Source organism: Anopheles aquasalis, chromosome X, assembly GCF_943734665.1.
Source record: "Anopheles aquasalis chromosome X, idAnoAquaMG_Q_19, whole genome shotgun sequence".
NCBI lineage: Eukaryota > Metazoa > Arthropoda > Insecta > Diptera > Culicidae > Anopheles > Anopheles aquasalis.
The window spans coordinates 1,426,985-1,437,794 of NC_064876.1; the positions used below are offsets into that span (position 1 = coordinate 1,426,985).

The 10,810-nt window shown below is 47.8% G+C and overlaps 2 protein-coding genes across 2 annotated transcripts in view; one reads left to right on the forward strand and one right to left on the reverse strand.

Annotated features, from left to right (window-relative positions):
- Positions 1-630: 630 nt before the first annotated feature.
- On the reverse strand, positions 631-7,668 carry LOC126573116 (vesicle-associated membrane protein-associated protein B-like). The gene is made up of 5 exons (XM_050232999.1): positions 6,396-7,668; positions 4,910-5,062; positions 4,575-4,823; positions 4,292-4,464; positions 631-4,091 (listed from the first exon to the last, which is right to left on the reverse strand). Exons 1-5 carry the CDS (start codon positions 6,451-6,453, stop codon positions 3,858-3,860), a joined length of 867 nt encoding a protein of 288 aa, XP_050088956.1. The 5' UTR covers positions 6,454-7,668; the 3' UTR covers positions 631-3,857.
- Positions 7,669-7,767: 99 nt separating this feature from the next.
- LOC126572983 (vacuolar protein sorting-associated protein 16 homolog) overlaps positions 7,768-10,810 on the forward strand; it is a 3,486-nt gene continuing 443 nt past the window's right edge. Inside the window, exons 1-7 of the mRNA XM_050232742.1 lie at positions 7,768-7,946; positions 8,066-8,261; positions 8,412-8,679; positions 8,773-9,592; positions 9,683-9,831; positions 9,918-10,042; positions 10,123-10,810. The exon at positions 10,123-10,810 is cut by the window's right edge and continues 64 nt beyond it. Of these exons, the coding sequence (XP_050088699.1) occupies positions 7,888-7,946; positions 8,066-8,261; positions 8,412-8,679; positions 8,773-9,592; positions 9,683-9,831; positions 9,918-10,042; positions 10,123-10,810 (2,305 nt within the window). The 5' untranslated portion in view covers positions 7,768-7,887. The remainder of the gene's footprint in view (positions 7,947-8,065; positions 8,262-8,411; positions 8,680-8,772; positions 9,593-9,682; positions 9,832-9,917; positions 10,043-10,122) is intronic.

Consider the following 10,810-nt stretch of genomic DNA (forward strand, 5'->3'; position numbering starts at 1 on the left):
TCTGTTTGCTAGTGGGCCGTTGCGCATCCGATAGCTACAGACTCGTTACATAACGCGTGCATCTTCGTGATCTATGTTCTCAACCATTTCTATTTCGCAAGCAGATCTTTTGTTTCATTCGCCTAAGAGTTTATATGGAGGCCTTTTCGTGCAGGTTGGATAGATGAAGAATCATCGGCTGCAATGGGACAGCAATGCACCTGCAACTTAACCAGATATTGTATTTATGGAGAGAAAAAAAAACAGGAAAAATCGAGCACATTAAACGAGCGATTAGAACCTTGCGACCTGCATATACGTTAAACGCGAAACAAATTCTTATACATGTTGTTTGATGCTTGAAAAAAAACGAAAAAATAAGCGAGAAATGGCAATGTTGGGCCGGTTTGAGAGATTCTGCGGTACGACGGAGGGTAGAACGGTAGGACGGGTATGGTTGATCGTATGCACACTCTATTCTTCCTTCTCTGCCCCTCCCTTCCCGGAACCTACCCACTCCAATTTTTCTCTTCCTCTCTGAAACAATAAATACACGAAGAAACAAACAAAGCCAAACATACGAGTATCGAAAGAATGCGTCACAAGCAGTGTCCAAGAAAGAAAATCGTATCGCTGTCTCTAATTCTCGAATCTAGTCTCGAAATAGCTAGTGTACATTCTTTTATTTTGCATTTTCATATAAGTATGCTTTTACAGAAACAGCAATGATAAAGATTTAGAAGGCCTTTTAGACTCAATTCAATGTTTTCCCATTACATTTGCTAACAGAATAATGACCGAGCGAGTGTAACCCCCATTTGATTATTATAATTTATAATGCCCTACTACCTATTTCTTTAGTGTTGGGTTCACATCGCACCTGGCGCTATTTGTTCTCATGTTCTGCTTCTTTTTGGGGGTGCCTTTTGCTGTTTCTTTGCTGTTCTTTGCCTTTTTACTCCCCCCCGGCAGTCATCCCACACTTGTTAATAAGCATTTTTAAAACAGATTGCGAATATTCCTTTCTTAACTTGCCATTCGTTCGGTGTATATGTAGTTCGTGTTGCTGTTGTATAATTCGTGATGATCTTTCAATGTTAGTCTGTCTGTCTGTCTGCAGGTATGGTGGTAGGAAATATCCGGGATGAGCCACCTATTTAATTTATATATTTTCGTTTCGGTTTTTATTTCCTCATAACATGCACACTCTCAAACTCCCTGACGGCCATGCCTAGTACTTTTTGCTCATGCTAACATTCCCAAGCTGCATCCTGCAAACAATCTCCCGTACACTGTTTCGAGTGGCTCATCTCTTTCGTTATTTCTACATGTTACTATCTTATGACATCTTAATTTCCTCGTTTACACCTTCCACCTAACTTACACCTACTACTACAGTACTCACCCAGCCGCAACGGCATGCTTTTTTTCTTTTCTTTTTCCTTTGCTTAACTTCGTTTTGATTTCCTTGGGACGAGGAGGTGAAAGTTTTTGCAAGTTTTCTTTCAAGAATAGTCAAACATACGACTCCTCCGTCCTTAATCAAATTAAAGCATAGCCAGATGTATTGCAGCAAAATTCGCTGCGAGAATGTACCCAGAAAAATGATTAGGATGGGATGCATTCCCCCCCCCCCCCCCTCTTTTCAGTTGTATCAAACGTTTCCGTGTGTCTTGACTGATTGCAATCCACCGCCGGTATCCTTATACGCACCGTAAAGCCAGGTAAGTGATTTACAGTGCGCTCTTTTGCCAAACGGCAACACTCTCCAACCTGCCGGATGACATTTACGCGAATTTGGATTTATTTTACGCTTTACACTTCCCCCGGGTGTTACTGGTTGATGTAAGCGATCATTCAATCGGGATGAACCGTTCGAGCTGCAGCACCGTTCTGGAGGGAATCTCGCAGCGCAGCCTGAACCAAAAGAGAAGCACACCGTTGACTCTGGTTGTGTTCTGTTACCGCGAAGATTGGAGCTTTGTCTTGTTGTTTTCTCATTTGTTACTAGTTATGCAATTGAATTTCGTAATTTTGCAAAGAAGTGCAGCAGGATCTAACTCCCCCTTGGGGGAGGTAAGGATTAAGTAATCCAAAAAGTTGTCGCTACTTTCGTCCACATTCCTACTAGGCGCTCTATACAGTCTATTTCTACACGAAGTTTCGATCACGATCGTCCCAAAACTTTGCCATAACACCGTACTGTTTAAATAACCATGCGGTTTGCGTTTTTTTTTTTCATTTTCAAACACCTGGTACTCCACTCGACACACTTCCGTTTCAGGATGCAAATCAGTTACTTTTCGGGGCCGCGAAACGTTTTATACATTTCTTTCTCGATCCGAAACGTATTTGATAAACCAAATAAAATCAATCAATGAGAGAAATAAATCACACCAACGACACAGTTTCAACTAACGGAAATACATAGGAGTGTTCTTTGTTTTTTAATGTTATGTTGCAATTTGCTGAATTTTTATGGGCTTTTTGTTTTCTTTCCTCTCTGTCCCAGCTTATTCACTCACTAGGATGCTAAACAGCTTCACGTAAACACACAATTCGCTTCTCGTAGTTCCCACCGTAGTTGTTTCCTTTCTTCGTCCGAGTTTTTCGTAATTGTCTCCAATGTGTACACCCTACCGGCAATGCGTAAGTGGTAATTTGTGTAGCTATGTATGATCGACTGTGATCTCCATTAGAAGCATGTGATTTTTTGTTTGTTTTTTGTTTTGTTAAGCTATAAGTGCAATCGTGTTTCACAAGTTTGCGGTTTGTATTTGCACCCATTCCTACACTCCTTTCCTTCACAGTTGCACAAAGTACGGCCAGCTTTCATGTTTGTCGGGGTTTTATTGCATTTTTGCTAGTATAAACTCCTAATGGTGGCGGATGGATGCTTTGCATGCTATATACATGCTAGACGATTCAAAGCATAACCAGTACACAATTGTTTGTTGTTGATGCTGCCTACACTAACCAATAACACTCTGGTCTCACGAAGATGAGAAAAAAATGTAAAAAATAAATGCACTGAAACGTTAACCATTCGTGACTGGGACAACTAAAAGAATGAGTTAGAAAAAACGTAGGGCGTGGAATAGGAGAAGAAGGTAGGGCGCGTTTATGAAATATTGATAAAAAATAGAAGGGAAAAGAGAAAGGAATGGTGACTGGGAGAGAGAAAACAGAAAGAGAGCTAATAAAACAGAAATGAGCCGGGATTATCTAACATTATACCCCTGCGCGGCTGTGTTGCTGATATATGCTATTGCCTACTGCTATTGTCCCCACTGCGAAAGAATCACCGCTACCGAGCTGGCGTTTTTATGGACAATTCTCAGTATTACCGTGTTTGAAAGTATCTCGCATTTCCTTTTCTTGCATGTATCGTAATCATTTTATAATCGTTTGTCGGCTGTTGAATGTTTACGCCAGCGCCCCCAAATCAAACCTAACCATCGGCTTCTCGCTTTTCCTATGTAAATTATTTATGGTTTGCGTTTTGCATATGGGTTCCAATAATGGAATACGTACCCTTCTATTCATTTTTTGCCAGATTTTGCATATCTTTCATCATTTGCACTCTAACCTTTCCCCATCGAATTTCGTTCGTTCGATCATGGCCGCACCATACGGTAACCTGCTGCGTGGAGGATGAAGCAGAGTTAGTTCGAATCAAACATGCATCCATTGTTTAGCAAACCCATTAGTGCCACAGCATTTAGCAAGTGTAAATGTGATTTGATAGGATAGGATCGATCGCACTCGTTCTAGTGCTGCTTTTTGCGCTTCAACCCCCGCAAGCACCGCCGGAACGCCACTACCGATACCAGAACGAACCGCCACCGTCACCACCATCACCGTTGCTGAATTAAACTTTATTTGTTGGCCGTCTCGCTGTAAATGAGCTTGCCGAGAATTATACCGACGAAGCACATGACGAGGGCCAATATGCCGTAGAAGATGGGCTGTTGGTTAACGGGTAACGGAGGTGGCGAGTACGGATTCTGATAATATACCGATCCAGTGGTGCCACTGGCGGCCCGGGCTGCGGCTGACGGCTGTTCCTTAGCCCTGGCGTCCACCTGCGTGCGCAACTGTAGGACTTGCTCCTAGAATGGAAAACATTGTGCAACAGAGCGAGTTAATAACTAATAGCCAACATTACACTACAAGTATTGAAGAATAGTAGATGCCTAGCTGCTCAGAAGTTCAATAATGAGATAAAAGTACCCCATAAACTTTTAGGTAAATTAATGAAAGAAATAACTACAAAGTAATTGGAGATAGTCAAATTTCATGTTACGCTTACCTTTAACTGTAAGTTCTCCTGACGTAAAGCACTTTCCTCTTCCTTTAGTCTTTTCATTTCCTTCAGCAGTGACATTTCGTCACCCATAAGCTGCTCATCGTTCGTAATGCCAATGTTGCTTGCTGCCAGCGTGTTAGAGAGCGCTGCACTGGAAGCAGACACTTCGTTCGTTGCTAAAATGGAAGAAAGGCAACCCGGATCAAATCATTAAAACACTCGGTCGAAGGGAGCAGCTTCAAGATCAAGAGCAGCAGTGCAGCTGCTCCAGTACGGCTGTACTTACGATGGGCAACAGCTGGAGCGGCACTGTTAGGGGCGGTCGCGGTGGTTGTCGCTGTTGCCGGCGTCGCCTGGTTCGCCTCGACGGGACAATCGAACACACAGCGTAGCTTCGAGTCCATCAGATTCTCCGGATATTTCTTCCACAGCTCCTCCAGTTGGATATCCTCGTCCTCGGGCTTCACCATCGACTGCACCATGAACTTGTGCTTGTTCTTTTCGTTCGAGTCAAAAATGAATGGCTGGAGTACGACTGTAAGAGAACGATGACAGGGGGCGAATGATTAGCCAGTAATACACGTTTGGTACCGCCGAATGCTCCGGTTCTCCGATACTCACTTGCGATTTCCTGTGATTCGCGCGGTTCCAGCAGGCCACAATTCGGCCGCACGCAGTACTTTTTCGGGGCGGTCGTTTTGATTTTGAAGTAAATGTCATGGTCTGTGGGATTGGTGAGCCGCATGTATGATGCAACTGCCGTTCGAAACGGTCCTGTAAAGAGAACAGTAGCAGTATAGAATATACAAAAAACAAAATTACAGAATAATCCGGTAGCGCTGGGAATCGTTTCAGTGTTTATCGCAGTGATGTGCTGTTGGAACGGCAACCGGTGACACGTCGTTGATTGGAGAAGATATTGATTGCCTGTTTTGACCTATTGATAGTTGGGCAAAGAGTAGTCGGTGTAGCAAGAAAGACTGGCTGCCTGGATAGCTAGCACCGATAAAACACACAGGTACGCCGTACTTTTGGGTTTGGCTAGAAATCACCCAGCTGCTCCCTGCTGCTGATGTCTACTTGTATGACTAACATAGAACAAAAAATCTGTGTGTACATATATGTAAAATACACGTATATGAAAAGATACATATAAATTTATATGTATAAACATTGCGTAAAGCTCAAATGCAGGCTAACGAACGGCAACGCTCAAGCCAGGACTTGAGGTGCAAGGCTGCGAGCAATGGGGGAGAGCATAATAAGGTTTGGGCGAGCGATTTAAAAATAATATAAGACATCTCGAGAACATTTCTCTGGTCGTCATCAGATTCGCATAGGCGGAGGATCCTCGCAAAGTACAGTACATGCGGAGGTAGGCAGGACAGCTCGAAGGGCTGGTAATTGTACCGATGGGACAGACGGTGCGCGGTGGTCAACAGCGAATGACCGGACACCGTGATATCAAAGTCCAAACTCTTCCATCCCTACCCTCTGTTGGCCACTGGATGGACGGTGGGGCGGGGGCGACAATGGTGGCTTATGCAGTATCATATCCACGACATCGCGGTCCCGTCCCCCCACTCGCCCTCACCGCAGTTTCTTCTCTTTGCTGCTCCGCTACCCTGGCATGCCGGATACTACATCACATATGGATGGTGTAGGAGGGGGTGGGTGGAGGGAGAGGGGGGGGGGGGGTGGATGGTATTAAAAGAGGGCACGAGGGAGGCTCAATAGGCATCGAAACGCATCGATAAAACGAGCCAAGCACACACTCGCGAGCGCGCGCGCGCGTGCACACACCAACGCACACACATCATCCACATACGCACGCATGCACGCACGCACGCGAGTACACGGTTCCTTCGTCACTGACCCTGCTGCTGAGCCGCTCGCCTAGGGACCACACACACGTCCGACTATTGCGTGTACGATGGTTGGTGCCCGGCCCAGACGCGCTTTACGCAACACGCCGCCGCAGAGGTGCCGGGGTGCCCCTGCATGCAGGAATGGTGCAGGAATCGGGTGGCCGACCCCCTGCTCCCTCCCCCCCTCCCTCCCCTCCCCCGCCTGCTTCCTCCGCAAACGTTTCTCGCGGATCACTTACCCTGGAATTTGAGCTCGGTCGCCGGTTCAATAATTAATAGCTGGGTAGGTTTCGCCATGTTGGTCACCTTTCTTCACGATTGGTTAAGGGGCACAACACACACGCGCGCGCTCAATTGGCACACAGCACACCACTGGCGAGCCACTAACTAGTGGTTCGATTTTCCTTCCCTTTGACTTGGCCCCCCACTCTTGGACTGTCCACCCGTTCCACCCGTCGACGACGGACTTCCTTTTTGCGCTTTTCCTTCCGACGTTTCCGCTGATTTCCTGGCGCCCTTGTCACCCCTTCCTCGAGCCAAAACGGGTGCCCGTGTGTGTTAGTGGTGTACGTGTGTACGTGGCGAACACACTACCAGGTCGAAATTGCTGCTAATGCGGTGTGGCACCCCTCCTCGGATGCGCCTCACGGCTTCCTTGGCCGCAATGAACTCGGCACGGATTGGTGCAGGGAAGGGCGGGCGGGCGAGCGGGCGGTTGGAAGTAGGCCCGGGGCCGAAACCGCTGATCAAATGCCCGTGTGTTGCTGCTGGTGGTGATGGTGGTGTTGGAAGTTTTCCTTCGTTAATAACGCTTTTCTCTCTCGCCAGGTGCCGGAGGTGGAAATCCGATTTCTCGCCCGGTACAGAGGTAGGACGTCGGTTTTTCCTTTGCGTAGCAGGAGCCTTGATTAGCGCCCGGTGCTCGGTCACGCTGCGGTAGAGCTGTGGAATTGCAGAGCCAAATTTGGCTGGTTTTTTTTTTTTGGTAGCAGGACACTAACAGGAAACAGGGGTTTTCCAATGCTTTCTCCCTCTAGCAGCCACCATTCGTCGCACTCTCCCGGATAGGATCACTTTTTTTTTTCGTTCGCTCACTCTCGCTCTCGCTCCGGGTCTAAAACCGCAATCAGCACCGTGTATGCGTCGTCCTCAACAGCGGCAGCGAGGCAGCGATATGACAGGGTTATGCTCACGCCGACCCTCGGATCTGACAGCAAGCGTAGGCCAGGCGTGCCGTTTTCACTTTACCCTTCCGAACGAAGGGAAGCCGATGCGTGATATTATCTGCACACCTGCACGACAGTACACAATGCAGCCTAGTGTAGCACCAAACGAAAACACGCATCAACACGCAGTAAACCACACTCGGTCGGGCTAGGATAACACGCACAAAAGTCACTATAACGACGTGGTGACGCAAGGGCGACGTGTCCTCGAACGGGTAGGGTTGTTTTCCACCGTTACAGCGCGGACTACGGATGATGATACGGCGCAGCTGCCATGCGGAACACGTATCCCCGAAGATGGAAGCAGTTTTTAATGGCGAAGTTATGTTCGAGCAGTGCTTTTGTTATGTATTCGAGCATGGTTGACATTTCGAACGGATTTTACACACACGCAGCTGATCTTAGTTTGCGTGTAGCCCATTGCGCAATGACACAACAATAGATTGCCCTAGCTGATAGTTGAACACCGTTATTGTTGTAGATAATTTTTAGTAACAATTAGAAAATGTCGCTGCTGTACAACACTGGCGAATGGTTCACTTTGGAACAAGGAGGCTCCTTTAGGTAAGCCCGTCGCAATTGGAGTGGTCGGCCGAAAAGTGTGCACCTTTCATTCAGCTTGAGGGGTGTAAAACGTATGCCCTCCCTGGTGTTGTGACTAATAAGCCATTTGTCCTTTGCAGAAAAGTGGAACTTTATAAAATGAAATGGCCCCCAAACATCGATCTGGAACAGATGAAAGTATACGCTGCACCCTACGGTGGACCGATCGCCGTGATGAAGGACAGAAACTCTTTTCTTAAAATTGAAGGCGGCACGAGTACGAGACCAGTCATACGGATATTCAACTGCGTCGGGAAGCAAATCTCATCGATAAATGTAATGTGTTTCTTTATTCGACTGTACTATGGTGCTCTCCCACCATTCACCATGCCACCAGAGATATCCATTCACAGCTATCCCAGCAACCGTTTTCAATTTATCTTTACTTTCGTTTCATTCCATGACTTCGACCTGGATCTATTATAGTGGGACTGCGGTGAAATAGTGACGCTCGGGTGGTCGGATGCCGAAGAGCTGGTTGTGGTGCAGGACGACGGTACCGTCTTTATCTACGATATGTTTGGCAATTTCGTACACAAGTTTAGCGTGAGCAAGGATGTGACCGATGTTACCGAGGCACGCATCTTTCAATCCGCATCCGGTACGGGTGTAGCCGCTATGACCGGGACCGCGAAGATCTACGTGCTAAACAACATCAAGGATCCTAAATCGCGGCCGCTCTCCGATTTGCTTAGTAAGTAACGTCTATTAACGCGTACGCGTATTAATAAGTAACGCCGATTTGCATAGTAAGTATAACCGTCAGGTGTTTGATGCCCTCTTTCAGACATTACGAATAGCCAAGGATGCTGGGAAATGGTTTCAAAGGATCGTACGACCGTGTGTGTGGTGACTCAGGGGCCCGATGTAATAGTGGCCCGGTACGGTGATAATGCGCTCAGCACACCACCCATTTCGTTAACGGTGGATTACAAATCGTTCACTTTGATGTGTGCCTCGTTTGACCATCAGCACCTGGCGCTCCTAACTAATACGGGTTGCCTTTGGATGGGTTCATCTGACCTGCGCCAGAAATACTGCGAGTTTACGACGGGTCGAACGGAACGGCCGACTCAGCTCGCTTGGTGCCTCGATGGTGCACCGGGCAACGAGACGCCGGCCGTGATCATATGCTACAGCAACATGCTCCAGATCGTGCTTACCACGGGTGAATCTAGCATCTACAGCTACGATTCGGCAGTGACACTTGTGCAAGAGATGGATAGTGTCCGGGTTATAAGTAGCAGTAGCCACGATCTGATGCAGCGCGTACCGAGCTGTACAAAGAAGATCTTCGGAATCAGTATCTCAGAACCGGCCAGCTTTCTGTTTGTGGCGCACTGTAAGTTCCAGGAACGGAGCCACCAATCAAATGAATATCTGTGCCTAACGGCGGGCAAGCTGCGCGGTGCTGTGGCCGACTGTATAGAGGCCGCTGGCTACGAGTTCGATTCAAACACGCAGAAGAGCCTGATCCGGGCGGCTTACTTCGGCAAGAGCTTCCTCGCCGACTATAATGTCATTGAATACGTGCGCATGTGCAAAACGCTTAAGGTGCTCAACGCGCTGCGTGATCCTAACGTTGCCATTCCCATCACGATTCGCCAGTACGTATCTGCGACTCCGGATAGCAGATTATTTCGCCAGCTTGTTCAAAACACTAAAGCATATCACATATCTCAAACACGTTCTTGCAGATTCGAACACCTACAGCCGATCGTCGTCCTCGACCGGTTGATGTTCCGGAAGTACTATGGACTTGCGATGCAGATCGCCAAGTATCTTAACATCCTTGAAAAGCGAATCCTGGAGCACTGGGCGTTCCAGAAGCTGGCGCAGGATAAAAGTAAACCGATTCGCCCGCTACCAGTATACATCTTCCATGACTTTAGTGTTGTTCACTTCGTTTTTTTTTCTTCGTTTGATCTTCAGATGACGACGAAGTGGCTCGAAAAATTGCGGCCAAGTTTGCCAGCGCCGGCCTCCAACAACCAATGTCGTTCGCGAGCGTGGCCGAACGTGCACAGCAGATCGGTAAAATAAAACTCGCAATTACGGTATGTATTGTGGTGCTGGGCTGGTCGTAACCACACAGTACACCCACGTTAACGCATCCTTTCGCACATCTTACTTGAAGCTACTGGAGATGGAGACGAAGAAGAAACTGCAAGTGCCACTGCTGTTAAAGCTAGGCGCTAGCGAGAAGGCGTTGATCGCTGCCACCCAGTCCGGCGATATCGATCTTATCTATATGGCGCTGCTTGAGATGAAAAACACAACCGAGCTAGCCAAGTTCCACATGACTATCCGACGCTACCCGCTGGCGCAGAATCTGTACAAAAAGTACTGCCAGCTCAATAGTTTGTCCACGCTGAAGGACATCCATTCGCAGGAAGACGACTTTCTTGCACAGGCTGAGTTGACTCTGCGCGAGGCGCTGCAGCTCGGCCAGCTAGACGCCTCGATTCCGGACGTGAGCGGGAATTTTCGGCGCGTTGGCAAACCGCTCGAGGCGGATCTATGTGATGAGGCAAAGAAGCTTGCCAAACACCAGAAGCTGTTGAACGACAAGTACCAGAAGCAGTTCCAGGGGCTGGCGCTGCATGCGACTGTGCGCAAGCTGCTGCAGCTGGGCGATGTGCGCTACGCGGAGAAGCTGAAGAGCGAATTTAAGCTACCGGATCGCCGCTATTGGTGGGTGCGGGTGCAAACAATGGCAGAAAACTACATGTGGGAGGATTTGGAGCGATTTGCCAAAGCGAAGAAGAGCCCGATTGGCTACGAACCATTTGTAGAAGTGTGCCTTCGTCAGCAGAATATACAAG

Coding starts and splice junctions, on each gene's coding strand:
- LOC126573116 (XM_050232999.1), bottom strand. CDS start 6,453: ATGGCGAAACCTACCCAGCTATTAATTATTGAACCGGCGACCGAGCTC. Junction 5,063..6,395: donor GACCGAGCTCAAATTCCAGG/GTAAGTGATCCG, acceptor TTCTCTTTACAG/GACCGTTTCGAACGGCAGTT. Junction 4,092..4,291: donor AGGAGAACTTACAGTTAAAG/GTAAGCGTAACA, acceptor TTTCCATTCTAG/GAGCAAGTCCTACAGTTGCG.